Raw genomic sequence first — 24,611 nt, 5'->3', positions numbered from 1 at the left:
CCCCGGCGCCGGGCCAATCGCCGAAGCCTGTTGTGTGTGGCTGGGTTGGTTCTAGACCCGCCACCCTTCCCTGGGATCTGAGCTGGGATCCTGTCCGAGCGTGCTCTCCATCCTAGCACAGGCCGAGCCGTTTTCCCGCGTCCGAGTCTAGGTGAGCTCCGGCCGCACTGACTCCCACGCCGCGCACACAGCGAGATCCTCGCTGCGGTTCGGTAGCCCGCGGGCACTCCCCATCCCTGGGCACGGACTTGGCTTCCTCTGTACCTGGACGCGCAGCTCGTGAGCCCGGTGCCTGACGCGCAGCTCGCTAAGGTCCCCGTGCTCCCACCGGGGCGTCCTGACTTGTCCCTCCACCTCGATGCCACCTGCGTCCATTGCCCTCTTCCCGCTAGTATCGACCTCCCCGCAGCCCTATGCTGAGCACCCACGTGGCCTCAGGTCCCACGACTGCTAGTCTCTGAACGTGGAGCCGGGTTCTAGGGTGACGCGCTAGAGACAAAACTGGGTCATCGATTTCCCCAGTTTTGGATGGAGACCGCTGTTTCGCAAATTGTTCTTTGGGGCACTGGTGCCGGGGTGAGGGTAAATATTGAAGTAGTGTCGTGCGGGGTGGCGGAGTCGTGGGAGAGCGGGTTCTCCTCCTTGTGCGGGACCCAGTTGGGGCGGGGGAGGGCGCGAGACCTAGGGCTGTACACCTGCGGAGAGTTTCCCACGTCACTGCCACACACTGATCGAGTGGCCAGGCGGTCTGTGCGGGAGCGTCATAGTCCTAGGAAAACCCCACTGGAAGAGCGGCCTCTCCGTGTGAGTAGGGAGGGAAGCAGGATACCCTGGGCCACATTCGCCAAGTTTGGGTTCGGGTTGTTCTATGGCTTCCCGTTCCACGAGGACGCTTAAGTGATGGCACTGGGAGAACTGCGCCTGCCATGGGTTTTGGAGAGTTCTACAGCCCGGGTCGCCTAGCAAGAGGACTTTTTAGAGGGCTCTTTTGTTTGTTTGTTTGCTTGTTTGCTTGCTTGCTTGTTTTTCGAGACAGGGTTTCTCTGAATAGCCCTGGCACTCACTTTGTAGACCAGGCTGGCCTCGCCTCGAACTCAGAAATCCACCTGCCTCTGCCTCCGGAGTGCGAGTGCTGAGATTAAGGCGTGCGCCACCTCTCCCGGTTTAGAGAGGGCTCTTGAACCTAAGGAGAGAAGCACCTGTCTAGGCCACCGCCTGGGCGCATGCGTTTTGATGTTAGTTGCTCCTCCCCCACCAAGGGAATGAATAAGATGGGCCAGTGCCAGGTAGGCTCCTGACGTCATTTTAGAGTGCTAGATCACATCTAGAATACTTAGAACACCTAGTTGTTCATGTTAGGCAAACAGAAGTTTGGGGATATGGAGAGATGGCTCAGTGGTTAAGAGCCCTTGGAGTTCTTGCAGAAGCCACTAGTGGCTCACAATCATCTGTACCTACATTTCCAGGGGATCTGACTCTCTCTTCTAGCCTCCAAGAGCAGCAGGCACACACACGCGGTGCACATACATACATGCAAGCAAAACATCCCCATACATATTAGTAAATCTAAAAGATGTATTTATTTATTGGTTGGTTGGTTGTTTGAGACAGGATCTCTACATAGCCCTGGCTGTCCTGGAACTTACTAGGTAGACTAAGCTGGCCTTGAACTCATAAAGAGTCACCTGCCTCTGCCTCCTAGGCTGGGATTAAAGGTATGCACAATGACACCCAGCTTTAAAATAAAATTTTTTTCAAGCTGTGATGCCTCATTCTTCATGGAATAACAAGAAAATGTGTACATGTTGTGTGCACACACATTTTTTTCTTGGCACTGGGCCTGGCACTTGACAACTGCCATATCTCCTCCCACCAAGCTACACATCCAACCGCTAAATAACTTTAATCTGCAATTTAGTCTGATGTGCAAAAATGGCCAACATGGAGGGGGTGCCTTTCCACTTTGTCCACAGAATTGTGCAACTTCTGTTGTCTATACAAGGCTTTGGCTTGTGTTAAATGTCACTTCGACACAGGTTAGAATCATCCGAGAAGGGGTCTCAACAGACAGACTGCCTAGATCTCATTGGCCCGGGGGCCATGTCTGTAGAAAATTGACTTGCTCATTAATTGATGCGGAAGTAGCCAGTCCTGTGGGCTGCACTCTTCTCTAGGCAGGGAGTCCTGAACAGTGTAAGCTCGGGGAAGGCTAGACAGAGGAGGCAGCATGGGTTCCTTTCTTTCTCTTGGTGTTAACTGTGGAAACAATGTGACCAGCTGCCTTCCTGAGCTACAGTTCCTTCCCTCACTTCCTGGAACTGTAATTGAAATAAATCCTTTCTCCCCGCAGTTGCTTTTGGTCAGTATGTTTGTTGTTGTTGTTATTGTTGTTTTAATCACAACTACAGAATGAAAAATAGGACCAGACTCATATTTTTTAAAGATTTATTTATTTATTTATTTATTTATTTATTTATTTATTTATTATATGTAAGTACACTGTAGCTGTCTTCAGACACTCCAGAAGAGGAGTCAGATCTCGTTAAGGATAGTTGTGAGCCACCATGTGGTTGCTGGGATTTCAACTCAGGACCTTCGGAAGAGCAGTTGGTGTTCTTACCTGCTGAGCCATCTCACCAGCCCCCAGACTCATGTTTTTTCATCATCTCCAAAGTCCCTGTGCATTCAACAATTACTGTCTCTGTTGGCATTTTATCTAGGCTCCACCCCACCTTACCTGACAACAGCCAGGTGTGCCTGACTCACTATAAAAGGAGCTGCTGGGGCCCCTCCTTTCTCTTGCTCTTCTCTTCCCTCTCTACCCCCTCCTTCCCCTTCCCCCCCCCCATGTGCTCATGGCTGGCCTCTACTCCTCTACTTTCTCCCCTCCCTTCTTTGTCTTTACTACCCCCTCAAGTCCCCTCCCTATACCCTAAATAAACTCTATTCTATACTATACCATCATGTGGCTGGTCCCTCAGGGGGAAGGGATGCCTCAGCATGGGCTCGCAGAGGCACCCTCTTCCCCCACATCATACCGTGCCTCTACCAAACATATCTCTGGCTTCTTTTTTGATAAAACACAACCATCTCTCCTGCCTTTCTTCAGTGTCCTCTCACTGTATTCCTATTGGCTTACCTGTTCTGGGTCCCTCACGGATGTGAAAACATAGGACAGTTGATTATTCTGTGCACTTTGTATAAATGACATCTCAGGTATGATTGGCTCCTTTCATTGAACACTCTGTCCATCCCTTAAAAAAAAGGTTGATTTATCTGTGTGTATGTCTGAGTACAGATCTCCAGTGCTCATGATTGTAAAGCGAGCACTTTCGATTGCTGAGCCATCTCTACAGCCCCCATCTGTTTCTCTCTTTTTTTTTTTTTTTTGAGTTATGAAAATACATGGTTTTTTTTTTTAATTAGGTATTTTCCTCGTTTACATTTTCAATGCTATCCCAAAGGTCCCCCATACCCACCCCCCCCAATCCCTTACCCACCCACTCCCCCTTTTTGGCCCTGGCGTTCCCCTGTACTGGGGCATATAAAGTTTGCAAGTCCAATGGGCCTCTATTTGCAGTGATGGCCGACTAGGCCATCTTTTGATACATATGCAGCTAAAGACAAGAGCTCTCGGGTACTGGTTAGTTCATATTGTTGTTCCACCTATAGGGTTGCAGTTCCCTTTAGCTCCTTGGGTAATTTCTCTAGCTCCTCCATTGGGGGCCGTGTGATCCATCCAATAGCTGACTGTGATCATCCACTTCTGTGTTTTCTAGGCCCTGGCATAGTCTCACAAGAGAGAGCTATATCTGGGTCCTTTCAGCAAAATCTTGCTAGTCCATCTGTTTCTCTTTGTGGCTGGATAGTATTCTGTCGCATGGACGGGACACATTTTTGTACCTCCATTCATCAGTGACTTAGGATAATAGTCACCTTTTGGCTGAGACAGCCATGAGAATGGGCATTGTAAACATCCATTTTTGTGTGTTTTGGATCTCTGCCTTGGGATTCAATTGCTGCGTCAGATGGTAGTTTATGTTTAACCTTCTGAAAGGAACCCAAACCATTTCCCACAGCAGCTGGAACCTGCTCCTTTTCTCCCATCCTTGCTGAGTTTGTTTGAGTGGAGCCAACACTCCCAGAGGGGACTCAAGAGCCAACGACTTAACACGACAGGTCTTCGCTCCCTCTGAAAATCCCAGCATGCCTTCAGGGACATCCCAGTGTGAAGATGGCTCTGCTGGGGGCTTCCAGCACTTGGACATGCACTCAGAAAAGAGACAACTGGAGAAGGGCCCCTCAGGGGACAAGGATCGAGTCTGGATCCGGCCTGATACCCCAAGCAGATGTACCTGGCAGCTGGGCAGGGCCATGGCGGACTCCCCACATTATCACACAGTGCTGTAAGTCTCTGTCTATGATCCCAAGATGGTGGGTTTATTTCCTTGGGTGGGGGAGGGGTGTGGAGGCCATACCTATAATTACTGTGGGGGCGGGGCAGGGGTAGCAACTGTGAAGGCAAAGCTAAGAAAGGTGATTCTTTGGTACTGCAGCTTACATATACTGGTGTTTGGCTCTGGTGGGCTTCTTTTATGGTTGGGCAAAGACTGTCCTTAGCACTGATAGATAATAGGAACCATCCCCCCTTTTTTTGGGGGGGGGGTGTGTTGAGACAGGGTTTCTCTGCGTAGCCCTGGCTGTCCTGGAACTCACTGTGTAGACCAGGCTGGTCTTGAACTCAGAAATCCATCTGCCTCTGCCTCCCAAGTGCTGAGATTTAAGGCATGCACCACCACGCTATAGAAGCCATTCCATGTACATTCAGTCGGTAGTTGGCTTAGGAACATGCACAGTGTCCCACCCTGTTCTAAAGCACCCAGGTTGGAGCCCTGCACGTTCCCACCCTGTTGTAAAAAGCTTTTAGGATTGTCTTCATTGCCTTAGTCTAATGTCTTCAAGATCAAACAAGTAGGTGAAAGCATTTGTGTTTTACATCCTTGAAGTCCGGTTCCCTGTGCGTGGCCACTAGCATTTACTGTTATTGGTTCAGAGAAGTCTGGAGACAGGTGGGAGCACTCAGATGAATTCTTGCCAGGACGACACAGCAGGGGGTAAGAGCCCTGTGGCTCCACCCCACCCCCACCACACCCCCCAAGGGCTCCCAAGAGCCTGGGAACTGCTTGTTCAAAGATGTGTGCATGCTACACACATCAGCCTTAAGGGCAGGTTTGTCCTCAGCTGATCAGCCCTGCTTTGGTAGAAGTCATTGGAAGCACAGAGAGGGACCCCTAGGGAAGGCTCCTGCACTCCATGGGGAGGCGCTGGCTCAGGGCACTGGTATGGGGGCAGATATGGACACAAGGAAAGATGGGACGGGTTGATGAGGGCAAGACAAACCAGCCACTTCCAGAGGCTCTTGATGTGGTTGGTGGCTGTAGAGTGAGGAACAGGTAGGCTTCAGGCAGCTCTGTCGAGGAAATGGGGTTTCTGAGGTCCCGTAGAGCTGCCCTTCTGTGCTGGCAAAGTACGGGCAGTTGATTAGAACCATCACCTGAACAAACACCTGATAACTTTCAGAGTGAGCACACCTGACCCTGTATCCTAAAGCTGTCCCTGCCTGGCCTCCCTGGGGTTCAGGTCAAGCGATCTTGGCCTTGGCTCAGCCTATCCTCACTTTCCTGAGTCCAACCAAGGACAGCAGGGAAGGGAATTCGTCCAGCTCTTCCCCAGGATGTGACTCTGCCTCTCTGGAAGACCTGGTTGAGTCCAACTTGTTGCTGCCTGTTGGTGGTGGTGGTGGTGGTGGGGGGGGGGGGGCTCAGACAGCTTCTCCTTCCACCCTGGCACTTCAGGTTCTTAACTCCTCCCCTGACCGGGGGCCAAAGGTGACCGAGGCTTCTATTTCATCAGTTTGGCTCCAGTGTGAGAAGCCTAGGGCAGGGAAGGCAGGAAGCCAGGGACCAGCATCCTGGCAAAACCTTGAAGTCTTGCTGTGGGGCGCAGATCCCTAAGCAGGGTTGATGAGTTCAACCCAGGATGGGAGTGTGTGGGTGTGCAGCCACTCTGGAGCCTGCGGATAGAGAGCCATGGAGAGACTGCTCTGGAAACCGTACTGGTGACACTGTGCTATCATTGAAATGCTGCAGAGCAGCCCTGCAGCCACAAGCTTGACCTGTCACAGGCTTGTAGCCCTGGGCCTTTTGTTTCTTGGCATCACTTCTGCCTTGCTGGCCCAATAATGCCAGGCTTCTGGGGACTCTGGGAGCATGATACCCGAGGACCTACCCCTGCGAGGGAGGCACTTCAGTTATTCAGAGACCTGAATGGAAAGCAATTGGGGTATTCTGGAGTCTGAGGGATCAGAGGGTTAAATTTTCCAAGCAAGATAGGCTGGGTCTATTGTCTCCAAGTCAGGGTTTGTTTGTTATTGAGGTGAGATCTTGTTTTAGACCCTAGATTGGCCTGGGTCATGAACTTAGAGCAATCCTCCTGCCTCAGCCTCCCCAAGTACTAGGATTACAGGCATATGGTACCATGCCTGGCTGTTTGTAGTTTGAGACAGTGGCTTGCTGTTGTGGGAAATAGCATCCTGAAGACTGGCAGCATGAGCAATCAAAGAATTTACCAGGGATCAAAAGAGAAGAAGACAGAATTTACTAAGATGTGTTATCTGTAGCAGGTGAATTCCCAGAGAGAGACCGTGAGGCTGAGAGGGAGCAAGATCTGGGTAGGGATGTTCCAGGCAGGGACTCAATGTATCCCCGGGCTAGCTTCAAACTTACTATGTAGCAAGAATGACCTGGAAACCAGATTCTCCAGTCTCTGTGTCCTAAGGGCTGGAATTACAGTGTACCATTTTGCCTGCCGAGAGTTCCCCTGTAAATTAGGGAGAAGTTACATCATGCCTTGGTTAGGGTTTTACTACTGTGAACAGACACCATGACCAAGGCAACTTTATGTTTGTTTGTTTGTTTGTTTTGTTTTTGTATTTCAAGACAGGGTTTCTCTGTATAGCTCTCTCTGTAGACCAGGCTGGCCTCGAATTCAGAAATCCACCTGCCTCTGCCTCCCAAGTGCTAGGATTAAAGGTGTGCGCCACCACTGCCCGGCATCCAAGGCAACTCTTATAAGGACAACATTTAACTGGGGTTGGCTTACAGGTTCAGAGGTTTAGATCATTATCATCAAGGCAGGGACTTGGTAGCATCCAGGCAGGCTTGGTACAGGAGGACTTAAGAGTTCTACATCTTCTGAAGGCTGCTAGGAAAAGACTGACTTACAGGCAGCTGGGATGAGGGTCTTAAAGCCCATGCCCAACCGGGCCACACCTCCTAAGAGTGCCACTCCCTGGGCCGAGCATTTATAAACTCAGGGGCCCTCTATGCTGGTTCTGCATTTGCATATGTAGACAGAATGCCACTATCTCCTTAAGTAATTTTATAGCACGTCTTTCTTTCTTTTTTTAAAATGCCTTTTGCGACTTTTGTGTCTATTATTATTATTATTATTATTATATGTAAGTACACTGTAGCTGTCTTCAGACACCCCCAGAAGAGGGCATCAGATCTGAGCCATCTCTCCTGCCCATGACACGTCTTTCTTGAGAGTAGCCATTCCTTCAGGTAGCACAGCTCATTAGGAGTTAGCTGAAGGTGACGTAACCATAGGGTGAGGCCTGGCCTGGGGTCATGAGCATTAGGCCCCTCATGTCAATGTAAGATGTCATTATGTCACCAGGACCCAGATTCCAAGCAGTCACACCTGTTATTAGAACAATCGGAATTTGTTTGTTTCTTTTTTAAAAAGATTTATTTATTTATTTAATGTATATGAGTACACTATAGCTCTCTTCAGACACACCAGAGAGGACATAATATCCCATTACAGATAGTTGTGAACCACCATGTGGTTGCTAGGAATTGAACTCAGGACCTCTGGAAGAGCAGTCAGTGTTCTTAACCACTGAGCCATCTCTCCAGCCCACAAGCAGAGTTTTGACCTTTATCTCTACATGTTCCTTCTGACAGATTAGCAAGGCCAAGTCATTATTGGGGGCCGGGGGGGGGGGTTGCGGATGATGTATGGATAGTCTACATCACTCATCAATCATATGGTGACAAGGTTGAAAGTCGAGGAAGAGTGACATTTGAGCGAGAGGAGGAGGAGATGGTGGGATCCCTAGCGGTGGGAGACAGCACAAGTGGATGGCAATGGGTGTCCCTAAGATAGTCTCATCTGGAGTGAACAGAGGCTGAAAACACAAAGCAGAATTCAAAGAACAAGAGAGGGACTTTGGGGTCCATTGGTATAATGAATGCGTGACACTGTTGAGGAGTCTCCGGGGGTTTTTTTGTTTTTGTTTTGTTTTTGGCCCATTTGGCCCAGAGTAGAGTATGATGCTCTGTGACCCAGTCTGGGAGGGAATGGCCAGTGCCTTTCTTGTAGAACCATTTGAAGCGTAATAAAAGGAATTTTGGAGGAAACTAACCAAACTAGATGTTGAAGAGGTGTCTTAGTTGGGGTTTTACTGCTGAGAAGAGACACCATGACCATTTAATTGGAGCTGCCTTACAGTCTCGGAGGGTTAGCCCATTATCGTCATAGCAGGGAGCATGTCCCTAATTTAGCTTCCCATCCACAATGTCCTGTGAGATGCAAGGGCATGGTCAGACCCAGGGAGTAGAAGTTACATGGAGGTCCAGTCCCTCAAACTGGCTTCAAATGTCACTGTACTTGGGTGTTTGGGTGGATGACTGTGTGTGAGTTATTTATGCTGGGTGTGGATCTGCCAGAAATTCCATAACCCAGGCCTTCCCTGAGGCACTTTAATTCTTGATTTCCTAAATGTACATGATGCCAAGGTATAACAGTATCTTTTATTCATCTCAAGTAATTGTCCTCTCGGAGGCTTAAGGCCTCTGTCTGCTAACCTAGGCCTAGTCTTGGAAGCTTCGAGACTCCATACAATCTAATCTAGGCCTATAAAGTTTTCAGCCTCTGAAATTTACTGCTGAATAAGATCACCCTTTCCTAGTTTTTTTCTGATATCTGGCTTGCTGATGCAATCTGGCTTCTCTCTTGACCTCTAGCTTTTTTTTTCTGCTTGGCTTCAAACCAGCTCTGGCAATCTGTTCTAATCTTTTGGCTCCTTCTCATTCTCTGGCTTGTTCTGTCTTTGCCTGTGAAAACCTGCCCCTCTCTTTTCCCCTTTCCCTCTCTTCCTCTCTCTCTCTTCCTCTTCTCTCTCTCTCTCTCTCTCTCTGCAGTGCTTTCACTTAAGTAGCTTCTTTTTCCTCTCTCTTCTCCTGAGAATTAGGCATATCCTGGTCTGTCAAATCTTTCTCTGATTCATCACTTTGTCTGCTACTCAGTTAGACCTCACTTTTAAACATGGTTGCTTCCTTCTACAATCTAACTTTACTTTCATTGTTTGGGATTAAAGATGTGTACTAAAAGCATTTTTATGCATTTCCAGTCAGACAGATTAAAGGTGTGTGCTAAGGCTGAGCCACACCACAACTAGAAACAACTTTTTTTCACTAATTAACACAATGTTGGGGTTCACAGTGTGATCAAATATCCTGCAACATCAAGGCTCAAACTGCTATTCAGTTTTGTTTCCTGAATGGCCTCTTCCCTCTGTTTTAGGACCAAATCCCCCAAAATTTTACCAGATATTCTGAGGAAAATTGGGAACACCCCTATGGTCAGAATCAACAAGATCTCAAAGAATGCCGGTCTCAAGTGTGAGCTCTGTGAGTATTTGGTTCTCCTGGGACTGCCTCCATCCTGGACAAGGGCCCTGGAATGACCCCGTGCTGAGGCTCTGGGGGGATACTGGCAGCGGGGGTCTTCTGGGATGAAGGATGTGTGTTAGTGACTGAGATGGCCCCTTTTCAAGAGCCAGCCTGGGAAGGTCCTGCAGAAAGAGGATGAAGGCAGAAGTGAAGTGGAGCTATCAGAGCAAGCATCTTTTTTGTTTGTTTTCATTTTGTTTGGGTTGTTTTTGTTTTTTGAGACAGAGATTCTCTGGGTAGCCCTGACTGTCCCAGATCTCACTCTGTAGACCAGGCTGGCCTCCAACTCTGAGATTTACCTGCCTCTGCCACGTGAGTGCTGTCATTAAAGGCATGTACTACCACTGCCCAGCTTTGTTTTGTATTTTGAAACAAGGTTTCACTGTATACCTCTGGCTGGTCTGGAATTCACTATGTAGCCCAGACTGACTGGAATCATAGAGATTGCTTGCCTCCCTACTGCAAGAATTAAAAGCATGAGGCACCATGTTAGTCTATGAGGAGATTATGTGGAGTGGCTTTGCCTCAGGGGGGTGGAGGGTCCTATATGGGGGTCAAGCTTGCACTGAGTAACAGTCATGGCTGCTGAGGAAGCAGGTCACCCAACCACTTATGGGACAAAGGGTGGGAATTAGGTCCCAGATGAATGCAGGTCATCCGGGAAGGGGCTCCTTACAAGGAGCTGTTCCCAAGCAGGGGTGTAAGCAGTCATAGGCTGGGCTATTGTCTGGGGTAAGGGCTAAGTTGGCTCGGCCCCGGGGGTGCGGGTGGGGGCAGTGTTACAAATTTGAGGATATGATGTGGCCGAGGGCTGGGGCCAAGTGAGCAGACATCAGGCCCCTCTGTGCCCACAGAATCTCCTCTAGCTCTGGGGGGGACAGTGTGTTTATGGTAGGTTTCAGAACCAAGAGCCAGCCAAGAAGGCAGTCTGTGGGTATTCTGGAGTATGGGGCTTCTCCAGCCCTGAGGTGGGGAAGAAGAGTCCAGAATGGGAGGAAGTGATGTCAGGTGGGGGCAGGGCAGAGCATGAGGGTTGGGCTCACTGACCAAGGATGATAGAGGCAGTCAAGGGTAGAGGAGTTTGGGGCAACTGAAGCAGGGGCTTAAGGTGGTCTGGCTGGGGTTGCTTGAATTGGCTATGCTGCAGGAGTGTGGGGGCTCAAATCCAGGCTCCTGCCGCACGTGTTCATTCTGCTGGGCTCTTGACCATCTTCTCACTCAGTGTCGCCATGGTCTACAGGGCAGGTGGGAGACAGGCCCGCTGTAACCAGGAGTGTCCAGGTACAGAGGTGGGCAGTGGACATGGAATGGCAAACACCAGGGGCAGCCTTCATCCTGAGGGTGTATCAGGTAGCTGAGGATGTCGGGAATGTGTGAGGACCAGAGTCCTTTCTCTGACTTATGTTTGCTTCTCAGTGGCCAAGTGTGAGTTCTTCAATGCGGGTGGGAGTGTGAAGGACCGCATCAGCCTTCGGATGATCGAAGATGCTGAGCGAGCTGGAAACTTGAAGCCTGGAGACACTATCATTGAGCCAACTTCTGGCAACACAGGTGGGGGCAGGACCGGTTGGGGCAGAGAAGAGGGTGAAGGTCCCTGGCCCATGCAAACATATGGGGAGGTCAAAAGGGGAAGGCTGGTCACTGTTTTTTTTTTTTTTTGGTTTGTTTGTTTGTTTGTTTGTTTGTTTGTTTTTTGTGTACCTGGCTGTCAGATCATCATCGGAGTGTGGGATTCCTTTCCAGAACAGGGGTTCTTTGTCCTTTCATGGTTCTGGGGTTTATCCCTGGTGTCCCAGGCAGGTGGCAGGGAGGCACAGGGTTTTGGGCACAGGCCCCTCTCACGTTCTGCATGTGACCCTTCAGGGATCGGGCTGGCTCTGGCTGCTGCAGTGAAGGGCTATCGCTGCATTATCGTGATGCCGGAGAAGATGAGTATGGAGAAGGTGTGCCCAGGACTGCCTAGGGTCGGGGAGGGGAGGGTGTGGCCAGTGGGAGGGCTTGGGTTGAAGGACTATTGCTACATCAAGTAAATAAGAAGAGCTGGGTGGGTGGGGCTGGGGCATGTGTGTGTGTGTGTGTGTGTGTGTGTGTGTGTGTGTGTGTATGTGTGTGTGTGTGTGTGTGTGTGTGTGTGTGTGTGTGTGTGTGTGTCTGTCCCTGTGTGGCCTCTGCTTTAATAAAAGCCTTTCTTTACCAACTAAAAACAAAGGTGAGCTGGGGTAGGTGCCCCAGGGTACCCAGGGCAGGGGCCCCCGAGGGTAACACTTAGGCTGATGCCTTTCGTGGTTTTTCCTGGACAGGTGGATGTGCTGCGGGCTCTGGGAGCCGAGATTGTGAGGACGCCCACCAATGCCAGATTTGATTCCCCCGAGTCCCACGTGGGAGTGGCATGGCGACTGAAGAACGAAATCCCTAATTCTCACATTCTGGACCAGGTTAGGTGTCTCCCTCCACGTCCCCCCACCTCCCCCACAATGCCCAAGGAGGCAAATCTGTGGTCAGAGATTTGTGTTCAAGTGTGGTGTTTCCTAGGGGACCCTGTTGGAAAGCTGAGGGATTGGTCTCTGCCCAGCGTGAGTAGGGCGACATACTTCCTCTGGGGGGATGCTCCAGGCCATACTCAGTGATACGCGTGCGTGCGTGCAAGCGAGGCAGAAAACCACTCAGGGGAGAAAGAATTTGTTTCAGTGCTCAGTATTGTGGGGAAGGCAAAGAGGCAGGAACTTGAAGCAGCTGGTCACTCAAGATCCACACTCAATATACCAGGCCATACCTTTGGTGTCTGTTGTCTCAGTGTCAGCGTTGGAGAGCTGTCCCACTCGACACAACCCACTGGACAGTGAGGTTGGGTTAATTTCAGATGACCCTCTGGGGCTCTGAAGATGCAAAATATCTCAGAACCTGCACCCCCTCCCTCCCAAAGCCAACCCCTCTGTTCATTTCGCTTCAGCGCTAATTCACACGATGGCGGCCAGGTTTTACTATCTTGCATGTGAGGGCCCTCGAGATGAGGCCCTCTAGGCTGCTTACTGTAGGACTTGTTGACCCGCATGGAGCTCACCGACCAGCATCCATGAATGATGCAGGTGGTTTCGGTCAGCTCACACACCGCCTCTCTGTTTTCCCCCTGGACAGTACCGCAATGCCAGCAACCCTTTGGCACACTACGATGACACCGCCGAGGAGATCCTGCAGCAGTGTGACGGTGCGTGCTTCCCACTCCTCCACTCACCTTGATTGCAGACACTTCTTACTCAGTTTCATTTCTGCGGTTGTTCGTCTTGCTCTGCGTGCGCGTGCATGTGTGTGTGCGTGCGTGCATGCGTGCTTGTGTGCTTGCGAGGCAGAAAACCACTCAGGGGAGAAAGGTTTTGTTTCAGCTCACAGTATTGTGGGGAAGGCAAAGAGGCAAGAACCCGAAGCAGCTGATCACTCAAGATCCACACTCCATCGAGTAGACCGAAGAGGAAGCACACATGCCTCATGGTCCGCTCACTCTCCCCTGCTCGTATACAGCCCAGGATACCCCATTGCAAGAAACATGGGTCTTTTCCAAATCAATTAATAAAATCAAGACAGTCCCTCAAAGGCATGCTCAGGGGCCAGCCTGATCTAGACAATCCCTCACTGCGACTCTCTTCCCTCAAGCTTCTAGGTCGTGTGAAGATGACAGAACTATCATATTCAGTCGAGTGTGGTTCCCTGAGGGGTGCACAAGTCCCCCGCTCCTTGGTAAACTCAGCTTAAGCATCCCTCGCTGTGAAATCGTTTCTAGAGAGGTTTCCCTTCCTCTGAGTCCTCTTGGCCTCTGCCTGTGCCTCACCTATGTCTGAGACATCTGGTTCAGGCTGTGTTCCACCCCTATGTCCTCCAGGCTGAGCTCAGGCATGCTGACGCTGGCTTCATATCTTGGGGTTCAAGAGACATTGACTTTGGCATTTAGTTTTTCTCACCTTCAGAGCTGCATGGTGATCGGCATCAGGCAAGTCTGAGCCAGGCAAACTCAGGAATGTGCACCAAGCCTGCCAAATGAGGATTCTCACTCATAAAACTGGGTACGCAAACATTAGGGATTTTACTGTCCAGCTCCTGGGCATGGAACATGTCTGCACCCTCAGCAATGCCAACGTCAGGTTCCAAGTGGGAGGCCAAGGCTGGTACCTTCCAGCACCTTCTCCCATGAAGAAGAGAAACATCCCACCACCGCCAGGAGCTAGGCAGTCAGCATATATCTCATGCCTATACTGAGAGTAAGCTAATTGCAGCTATGAATCACCATGCAGCTCTGAAGGTGAGAAAAACTAAATGCCAAAGTCAATGTCCCTTGATCCCCAAGATATGAAGCCAGCGTCAGCATGCCTGAGCTCAGCCTGGAGGACATAGGGGTGGAACACAGCCTGAACCAGGTGTCTCAGACATAGGTGAGGCAGAGGTAGAGGAACCCAAGAGGGCTCAGAGGAAGGGGAAACCTCTCTAGAAACGATTTCACACCGAGGGATGTTTAAGCTGAGTTTACCAAGGAGCGGGGGACTTGTGCACCCCCAGGGAACCACACTTGACTGAAGAGCCTTCCTCAGCTTCAGCCGTTCTGCCTGTGTCCTAAAAGTCTAGTTTGCTACTCTGTAGTCACCCAAGAATCAAACAGCCCAGGAAGGAGCGCCCTTGACTGCTTACCTCTGCCAGAATTCGAGCTCCCCAGCTGACCCATCCTTGTAGATTCAGCTACATGGGTAGTTCTGAGGCCAAGGTCGCAGTGCAGAAAGCAGCTCCTTCGCCATCCCATCCACAGACAGAGGCAGTGATGGTCGACATTTCAGTTTATCTCACTACCTGATTTCGGTTGAGTGTATTTCCAATGGTCGTTAAGAGTGATGGGCTGGCTTGGCCATGGCCTGAGAGTGTCTTCTCTCCCCAGGGAAGCTGGATATGCTGGTGGCTTCAGCAGGCACGGGTGGCACCATCACAGGGATCGCCAGAAAGCTGAAGGAGAAGTGCCCTGGCTGTAAAGTGAGTGTGGTACTCTGGGTGGTGCTGGTCCAGACAGGGTGGTCGAGTGGGTGGCCTGAGCTGTGTTCAGAGGTGCATAGTTGCTGGGTGGCCCCTCTGCCTGGAAACTAAGTTCCTCCCCATAGTCCCAGCTGATCCCATTGCTGTCTGGAAGAGTCATTTCCAGTCACCTGGTAGGAATCTGGGGAACAAAGGGTCCTGGGGGCTCCTATGTGGAGTGAGATGAAGCCCTTTGGATTAGCCCAGAAGCCACTTAACATAATCCCCAGGTTGGGTTAGGGCAGTGGGTCTCAACCTGTGGGCCACAAGCCCTTTTGGGGGGTCACATATCAGATATCCTGTATATCAGATGTTAACATCCTGATTCATAACATCAAAATTAGAGTTATGAAGGAACAACAAATGATTTTGTGGTTGGGGGGGGGGTCACCACAACATGAGGAACTGTATTAAAGGGTCGCAGCATTAGGAAGGTTGAGAAACACTGGGCTAGGGTTGGCACATAGAAACAGGCATTTTCTCCCCATGAGACTGCCCACCCTCCAGGAAGGGGTCAGAGTCCAGAGCTGCTCTTTGTCGCCAAAGGCTCTCCAAAGGCCTGTGACTGGGGCCCTTCCTAAAGCAGCACTAGGAAGACCTTTCCAAATACCTTGTGCTGGATAGGTTGTGGCCTTCCGGCTTCTTGTCTGGGATTCTGGGAGATTTACCTTTCTCTGGTCTGGGACTGGCATGTGCATCCTGTGTACCAGTCATTAGCAGGCAGATATTAGTGGGGCAACATCTTTCCCGACAGCAGCCGCTTAGGGCTGCGTTGGGCTTCTCTGTGACCTGCAACCTGAGCCCTAAAGCTGCCCACCCTGCAGATCATCGGTGTCGATCCTGAAGGCTCCATCCTTGCGGAGCCCGAGGAGCTGAACCAGACGGAGCAAACAGCCTATGAGGTGGAAGGGATTGGCTACGACTTCATCCCGACAGTCCTGGACAGGGCGGTAGGTTGAGCCAAAGTATATCCCGAGGCAGAGCCACAGGCTGCTGCTGGATCCTTCACTTGCTTCTGCATTCTGGCACGCCAGCTGCCCCAGATGATGAGGCACAGAAGAGAGACAGAAGAGGGAGATGCTGGTATAGGAACTGAGACAGTGTGAAACTCACTACCATGTTCAAGTTCACATCTGACGATGCTCTGAAAGGCAAAGGGAAGGATGGACAGAGGCGGCCGGGGCGGATGTTAGCAGAGGCCACCAGACCGATAAAGATGTGGGTGATCTGAGTTACGCTGCAAAGCGTAAAGGAGCGGGGAAGGGCAGAGAAGTCGGGGTTTGCAGATGCAGGGGGGGAAGAAGTCTTCTGTGAGCTTGCCCCACCCCCCAGGTTCCTCTGCCTGAGCTCAGGCTTGACTCTATCTTGCCACAGGTGGTGGATAAGTGGTTCAAGAGCAACGATGAAGATTCCTTCGCCTTTGCCCGCATGCTCATCGCACAGGAAGGACTGCTATGTGGTGAGTGGCCGAGCAAGCCCTGTCATGGTCGTTCTGAGGCTGTGCGACCGCAGTAACTTCTCAGCTGGAGCTATGCATCTGCCCAGGCTCTAGCCTTCCTTAACTCAGTTTGCTTGCCCTCTGCAGCTTCTTGGAGTCACCTGTGGAGACCAGGGCAGGAGGCGCAGGCTCGGGCCTTCAAGTTTTTTGTTGTTGTTTTTGTTTTTTAAGATTTATTTATTATATGTAAGTACACTGTAGCTGTCTTCAGACACACCAGAAGAGGGCATCGGATCCCATTACAGATGATTTTGAGCCACCATGTGGTTGCTGGGAATTGAACTCGGGACCTCTGGAAGAGCAGTCAGTTCTCTTAACCACTGAGCCATCTCTCCAGCCCCACCTTTCTAGTTTTCTGTGCAGCTGAGGCACATTTAAAAGCAACCTCTACACTCTTCCTCCCATCCTGGGCTCCTCGGTCACCCTGTTCAGGGTGGACAGAACACCACTGCCTGACCATAGGTCATCAGAAACCCCAGTGGCTTGAGTTAAACCTGACATTTGAAGAACACCAAGTGTGCCTGAACTTGCCCTATAAATATGGCCCCATGTTTCTGTCATGTTGTGGTTGGGGGAAGGACAAGGCAGACAGCCCCAGCATGGCCAAGTGCTATCAGGAGAGAGGGAATAAGCCCTCTCTCCTGATTGAAAATAACGTGGAAGCCCGGTGTGGTGGCGCACGCCTTTAATCCCAGCACTCGGGAGGCAGAGACAGGCGGATTTCTGAGTTTGAGGCCAGCCTGGTCTACAAAGTGAGTTCCAGGACAGCCAGGGCTATACAGAGAATCCCTGTCTCGAAAAACCAAAAGAAGAAGAAAAAAAAAAAAGAAAGAAAAGAAAAAAAGAAAAAAAAATAACTTGGAGCATGACCACTAGGAGGTGACTCGGGGTACTTGGGCCCTCTGAGTAAGTGGTCCACCCCTGTCCTCCAGAGATGAGTAGTCATCTGGGCCATGGTCGTGAGACAAGAGAGACACCAGGATGACCCTTCTGGCTGCCTTGCACCCTCTTAGGCTAAACCCTGATGAGCCCCAACTGGAGAGGCAGCAATAGTGGCTTTGGCTCTCTCTCTGGAGGTCCTCAGGTCTAGGGCTCTGTATGGTCAGTGTCACAGTGAACCTGGGGCTCTTTTTATGATGGTACCTGATGTCACATATTGGCTTTGCATGGTGGTTTTAGGTAGTCAGTGAGACACGTGTCCTTGGTTGGCTCTTTGCTTGGAGGACCCTGCCATTAGCCTGTTCTGGCTGAGCACGAAGGCTCACTTGCCCCAGGGTCTCCCCAGTTCCTCAGTGAGAGTTTAATTATGAGATAAAAGCAGCAAGCCTCATCGCCTATGAGGAGGAAGATGATCCAGACTGATGGTTTCCTTTCAGGCCCAGTCTTTGGCCAGAGATTCCTATAGATCCTCCCAGAGCATGTATGAGCATGTGTGAGCATGTATGAGCATGTATGAGCATGTGTGAGCATGTGTGAGATGCACAGGGCTGGGTATTCATCTACATGCCTGACGAATGTATCTCTCATGGATCTTTCTAGAGTATTGGCATAGATGTGTGGGTGCCACACACACACACACACACACACTCTTATATATGGATGCGTGTGCACACACACGTGGGCAAGTCTGATTGTCTTCTCCACAGGTGGAAGCTCTGGCAGCGCCATGGCTGTGGCTGTGAAGGCTGCCCGGGAGCTGCAGGAAGGGCAGCGCTGTGTGGTCATCCTGCCTGACTCTGTGCGGAACTACATGTAAGGCATGCCCCTGGTCCTCATCACCCTCCTGGCTGCTGTCACCTAAGTGCTGTCTGTGGGATGATGGGAAAGCATGGCCGGCAGCTGGGCCTCAGAAGCCTGCTTGTCCCAGGATCCGTCATGGCTTCTGAGCCAAGCTGGTGTTCACTTGGCATGGCTCCATCCTGAGCCTGTGTGAGTGTGTGCATGTGTGTAAAAGTCTGTGTGTGTTCGTGGCAATAGCTTAAGTGGACAACTGTGCCCCTTATGTATCCCCTTCTGTCCTATTTTCTTTGGTTTGGCTTCATTAACCCTTGGGGGTCTCTGGGCACCATGGGCCAAGCTGTATTGATATTTTTTTGTTTGTTTGTTTTATTTTGTTTTGTTTTTTCGAGACAGGGTTTCTCTGTGTAGCCCTGGCTGCCCTGGAACTCATTCTGTAGACCAGGCTGGCTGGTGTCAAACTCAGAAATCTGCCTGCCTCTGCCTCCCGAGTGCTGGGATTAAAGGCGTGTGCCACCACCACCCGGTGATTTTTTTTTTTAAGCTTTATTTCTTATTATATGTAAGCACACTGTAGCTGTTTACAGACACACCAGAAGAGGGTATCAGATCCCATTACAGATGGTTGTGAACCCCCATGTGGTTGCTGGGAATTGAACTCAGGACCTCTGGAAGAGCAGTCAGTGCTCTTAACTGCTGAGCCATCTCTCCAGCCCATGTACTGATGTTTTTTATGGGACAGTCCTGTCCACCAGCTCTGCCACTTCATCAGCTGTCCTAGACTGGACCTGGGAGGGTGAATGTCCCCTGGTTGGGTTCTCATAGGACTTGCTGTGATGTGATCACTCAGTGAGTAGCCTGGGAAGCCTTGTTGGTACTGATAGATCTCAGCACTCACAGGACAGTCCCAGCTCGCTGCCTGGCCACCTGGGACCAGCAGGTTTGAAGTCCTGTCAGCTGCCTGGACTCCTGGCTGAGCTAGAGGGAGCTACTCTGCAGCAGGGCTTCCCAGGCAACGGGAGTAATAGAGATGGGTAACCCACGCCTTTCTCACCTTGGGCTTTATCCACAGCCTGTGAGCGACATAGAGTAATGTCTGTGTAGAGCTTCACAGCCTGGCAGGACCAGGCATGGGCATCCTGCTGGCTTCCAGGTAGGGTGACAAACTTACCAGACGCCGTCTGTCTCTCCAACAGATGGCGGGCCTGTTGTGTGTCCGTGTGCACGGTTTTGGCGTGTGTGGTTCTAGGGGCTCAAAGCTCTTGAGCATTTTCTATGAGAATGCATGAGTGTATATGGAGTAGTGGCCACCTCTCTTCCGTGCTCCTGCTCCTCAGCATGCCTCCTCAGGACAGACCCTAACATCTCTGTAGCCTGCTCAGCAGCCTTTGGTCAGAATGGGAAAGGTTCTCTCTGTAGAGGCAGACTTGGGGGTGCAAGGAGGAGCCTGCCCGGGAACCTGCAAGAGAGGTTCTGATCACAGAGGCTTCTAGAAGCAACCTCCTTAGTTCCTCCGACCCAGATGCCCAGTAACCCCGAGTTCTCTGCCTCCCTGGAACTCTGGCATCCTTTCATCCTATGTGGAAACAGTAAGACCCAAGACAAGTGCAAGGGCCCCCAAACCGCATCCCTGATCATGTATGTGCCTCCCACTGGGCACAGAGGCCTCAGTGACACACTGACCCTGCAGGTCCAAGTTCCTGAGTGACAAATGGATGCTGCAGAAAGGTTTCATGAAAGAGGAGCTCTCAGTGAAGAGGCCCTGGTAAGGATGCTGCCTGCCTCTGTCCATCCCTGGGTGAGCAGGAAAGGTGGCCTTTGGGTTTCCCAGCATGGTGGTTCTTTCCCGGCCTAATGGCCTTTTTCTGCCCTGTTCTGCACCCTCCTTCAGGTGGTGGCGTCTGCGTGTTCAAGAGCTGAGCCTGTCGGCCCCGCTGACCGTGTTGCCCACGGTCACCTGTGAGGACACCATCGCCATCCTCCGGGAGAAGGGTTTTGACCAGGCACCTGTGGTCAACGAGTCTGGGTCAGTCTCTCCCTCCCTCACTGCAGTCCAGGGCTCTGACTTTTAGGATCCTAGGTCATGTTCCCCAGGCCCCAGTGTCCATGTCACTAGCAGGGATGAGCAGCTGAGTGTGGTCAGTCTGTATACACTGTCCAGAGCCACGGACGGCCTGCTGACCACCTTGTCCCTGAGCAGCTGACATTGGGCCATAGTAACTCTTCAGGTCTCAGTGTTTCTGTCCTTCGCCCTAGTTCATTGTCACTGTGCAGGCCCACAGAATGACCTAGGGAGGAGGGGACAGGCACCCTGTGGGTGGCAACCAGAGAATGCATGGTGAGGAGGCCTGGTTGACCAGCATCCTCAAAAGTCTGATGGCTACTCACTCTGGACCCCTGTGTGGATGTCAGCATCACAGGACTTTTAAGCTTGTTTGTCTCTCTGTGGGGATCTTCTGCTCTACCTCCCCCAGTTATATTTTTATGTGTACAAGTGTACTGCATGTGTGTGTTTTGTGTGTGTGTGTGTATATATGTGTGTATACATGCACTGTAGTGCCCAAGCTTTTATAAATAATAATAAAACTGTGTCATTATTTGGGAGCTGGAAAGTCCAAAGATGTTTGCCATCCAGTGCAGAGAGGCACATAACCGAAGCATAGGGCCTGAGCAAAGTTCTGGATCCAGGAGCCTGATGCGGTTTCCTAGCAACAGGGCCAGGTGGGAGGCTTGGCCCCTCTAAGAGTGAGTGAGTGTGTGTGTCTGTGTGTACCATCTGTACACTTTGTGATGGTGGCAGTTAGAGATGCTTGTGAACTGCTATGTGGGTGCCAGGAACTGAACCCAGGTCCTCTCTCTGTAAGAGCAACAGATGCTCTTGGTCAGTGAGCCATTTCTCCAGCTCCTGGGTCAGGTTCTTAAGAGGAACTCCACATTGGCCGGAGACCCCTCTCTCACCCTTGATTCTTCTTCCCCCTAAATTCTGTGCTCTCCTCAGGGCCATCCTAGGGATGGTGACCCTCGGGAACATGCTGTCATCCCTGCTGGCTGGAAAGGTGCGGCCATCAGACGAAGTCTGCAAAGTCCTCTACAAGCAGTTCAAACCGGTATGATTTTTCCAGAGGGGCAGTAGGCATGTGAGAGGAAGTTGGGCCTAAAGGCAGGGGGTAGTGTGTCCTGTGCCAGAAGTGAGTCCTTGATCCACACCACCCTGGGAAACTATACAGCTTGCTCATGGTGTTCGAGGTCTGTTCAGCTGAAGGTTGTCACCACTGTCACATAGATCTTGGGTGCAGACTGGTAAAAGCTCTAGGCCCCCCTGGTCCATCTCTCTTTTATCTCCCACAACCACTGCTCTGTCCACTAGTTTGGCCTCCAACCAGAAAGCCATGGAGTTGGAGTCAAATCTCAAGCCAGTATTCAGGCAGGTTGCCACAACACAGATGTGCTCTGGGCATTAGTGGCCTTTTTGTCGACTTGAAATTTACCTGAGCAGCTATGGCGAGCGTTGTGCTGTCTTGGCTTGAAGTCTATGGGGGTTGAGAGCTCTGAGGGCCTGTCCTTGGGCCAGCACAGACACAGATTCTCTTACAGATCCACCTGACCGACACGCTGGGCACACTCTCTCACATCCTGGAGATGGACCACTTCGCCCTGGTGGTCCACGAGCAGATCCAATGTGAGTGGCGCTCCCACTTTTGGTGCTGGGTTCTTGTTGGGGGGTAAGGATGTCAAGCCCTGGATACTGGCCGTGCCTGGCCCAGGTTCTCGTGGTACACACGCCTGCTCTGTGCAGTAGGCAGACATGCTCCCTAAGAGGGTAATGGGGAGTCCGTGGTCCTCATCTTCCCATCATAGCATCTGACATCCTGAGTCCTGGTGTGCCTGTAAGTCTAGTCACGTGCCCAAAGGGCACCTCCTGCTCCAGTGAGCCCTCATGCCACTTGTCTAGATAGAACAGAATGGTCCTAGGCCCACAGGCTAAGACAGCAGTCTTAAGGATGCTGAGGGGCCAGTCTTACAGGAACCGGGGACAGCTGAAATTCTTGGCCCTTGCTGACATCACTAGGAGATACTGATTGATTCTGACGGACTCCAGGGGAAGTCCGAAGGGAAGCTCTGGGTGTCTGTTAAAAGGACAGCTTGTGGGCTGGAGAGATGACTCAGCAGTTAAGAGCACTGACTGCTCTTCTGAAGGTCCTGAGTTCAAATCCCAGCAACCACATGGTGGCTCACAACCATCTTGTTATGAGAACTGACACCCTTTTCTGGGGCGTCTGAAGACAGCTACAGTGTACTTAGATATAATAATAAATAAATCTTAAGGAAAAAAAAAAAGGACAGCTTGTGAGCCACAGGCTGTGCATATGGAACAGTCAGTCTGTCCTTCTTGCTCTCAGCTCCTTCCCAGTGTCAGCATCTGTAGACGGGGACGGCACTCTCAGGTCCCTGTGGGGTGAGGGGCACTGACTTTCATTCCTCCATCCGTAAGAACTGGGAGGGCCTTATACCTGGCCCTAAGGCTGGCCTGCATGTGGGGGTGGCCCCCTGTCTAACCCCTCTCCCGTCCTTGGCTCTACAGCACGAGACCAGGCCTGGTCAGGAGTGGTGGGGGGGCCCACAGGTATGTACAACTCACCTACCCATCCCAGCCCCTAGAAAATGGGTCTCATGGTCAGAATCACAGCCTTTCAAGGGCATCTAAGGACCTGGACCTCTAAAGTTGGGTAAAGGCGGGTGGGGAGACTCCTAATTTTTGAACATTTCAAACAAAACAACAATAGCAGCAACAACAAAACTGAATTCTAGCTTCAGGGGCAGCTGGGGAAAAAGACAGAGCTGAGTGTTACCACAAACCTAAACTATTCCCTCCCTAACCCTGTGTGGGGAACTAGTCAGCCTAACTGGGGCCCACTGTCGCTTGCTCCATGGGGGTGTCCCAGGGCTAGACAAATGGTCCCTTGACTTAAGTGTTTCTAAAATGCCACAGCTGATTTCTTCTGAGTTTCTCTGTCCTTTGCTGGGGCTCCAGGTAGGCCAGTGATATGTCTGTCCCTGATGGACCTCCTCCAAGGGGGCCTCTGTCTGAATTCAGTTGTGTGGCCTTCTGAGCCTCCCAAGGAGTCATGCCAGTAGGGGCTCTCCTGAGGACAGGCCAGACAGGGCATGTATCTGCAGAAAGAGGGAGGGATATGGCATGAAGGGCCCAGCCCACCATTATGGAGGTGGATTCATGCCAAGGACTGCAGGCTGAGTAGGCAGCCTAGAACCCCTAGAACTGGTGAACCAGGCCAAGTGTTAGGCCAGGGGCACCCCTAGTCGTGAGAAGCCTCATGTCCATCTCATGAGTGGGCAAGACCCACCCACACTTAAATGACTGCGTGGACAGAAGTCTGGGCTCCCTGCATCCCCCCAAATTGATACAAAACTGTTAGTCTGGCTCTCTGCATCTGTAGGCCGTGAGGTGTAGGGCCCAGCCCAAGCTGATATATAAAGCTCCAGTCTCAGGTGGCCCTGGCTGCCAGGCAGGATTCTGGGCCAGAAAGAGAAGCCTGGGGCTTGTCTTGGCATTGTGACACTGCACATGACCTGTGGAAATGGGCTGAGAGGAGGCAACTGCCAGGCTATCAGTTCTGGAGAGCCAGGGTTGGTTTCCTGTTCCGTGTCCCAGACAGCACCTAGCATTCTACTGCAGGGCTGGTGAGAGGAGGTGGTGCTGGTGAGAGGAGGTGCTCTCTGGCTGTACTCACATGGCTCAGCTGGTATTTTGCTCTTGTTTGGGGAAAGAGTCTCTTGGTGTCAACAGCTCTGTGTCCCTGCCTTGTCCCCTTTAATCCAGCAGCTGTTTCTTTTCCCTAGACTGCAGCAATGGCATGTCCAGCAAGCAGCAGATGGTGTTTGGGGTTGTCACTGCCATTGACCTGCTAAACTTCGTGGCAGCCCGTGAGCAGACCCAGACATAGAGCCAGGACTGGCTTCCATCCTCCTTGCTGGGGCTTCTTGGCTTTCAGAGACACCTACCAGCTTCCTCACCCAAGTCCAGCAGGTGGCTGCTGAGGCCAGCACCCTCCCCTCCTAACACCCAGCTACCTAAATGAATCCTCTATGCCCGAGTAGCTTACAGGGCCTTTCCTCTGGTGTCACAGAACTGAGGAATGTTAGCCAGGAAGGATGGGCACAGACTACAATAGCAACAAGACTCAGGGTGCCCAAAAAAGCGTCCTCCCCACAGAGGGCTCCATCGTGGGAAAGGGCAAACCTTGGACTGATTGTGTGGACATCCTCAGGGACCTGGTTAGCCCTAGCATGGGAGTGTGTGGGTTTTAAATGAAGGTGGGCTTCTGTGACCTGAGACCCACAGCTGTGAAGTGCCTGCACAAAGTGTCACCACCTGGGCCATGACCCTGCTTAGCCCACTCCTCACGTCCCACTCCTTCCCTGACAAGCACCCACTTTCTGTCTCAATGGATCTCCCTGTTCTGGACTCTTCCTATAAATGGAATCACATACCTGTGGTCGTGTCGACCTTA

General features: G+C 51.4%; 1 protein-coding gene across 6 annotated transcripts; it reads left to right on the top strand.

Moving 5' to 3' along the window:
- Cbs (cystathionine beta-synthase) lies at window positions 1-24,611 on the top strand. 6 transcript variants are annotated; one of them, XM_006523550.3, is made up of 17 exons: window positions 1-151; window positions 4,083-4,406; window positions 9,652-9,758; window positions 11,217-11,351; window positions 11,664-11,743; window positions 12,101-12,235; window positions 12,936-13,005; window positions 14,716-14,807; window positions 15,671-15,796; window positions 16,221-16,305; window positions 17,991-18,096; window positions 19,772-19,846; window positions 19,973-20,107; window positions 21,080-21,188; window positions 21,676-21,760; window positions 22,664-22,705; window positions 23,941-24,606. In XM_006523550.3, exons 2-17 carry the CDS (start codon window positions 4,207-4,209, stop codon window positions 24,042-24,044), a joined length of 1,686 nt encoding a protein of 561 aa, XP_006523613.1. In that variant the 5' UTR covers window positions 1-151; window positions 4,083-4,206; the 3' UTR covers window positions 24,045-24,606. The 6 variants fall into 6 exon arrangements, with proteins under 6 accessions (XP_006523613.1, NP_659104.1, NP_001258282.1 ...); NM_144855.3 differs by having other exon boundaries at window positions 29-151; window positions 4,080-4,406; window positions 23,941-24,611; XM_006523551.3 differs by lacking the exon at window positions 1-151 and adding an exon at window positions 587-804.

Source organism: Mus musculus, chromosome 17, assembly GCF_000001635.26.
Source record: "Mus musculus strain C57BL/6J chromosome 17, GRCm38.p6 C57BL/6J".
Classification (NCBI taxonomy): Eukaryota; Metazoa; Chordata; class Mammalia; order Rodentia; family Muridae; genus Mus; species Mus musculus.
Note: the sequence above shows the minus strand (reverse complement) of the source record. Positions and strands in the feature narration are given on the sequence as shown.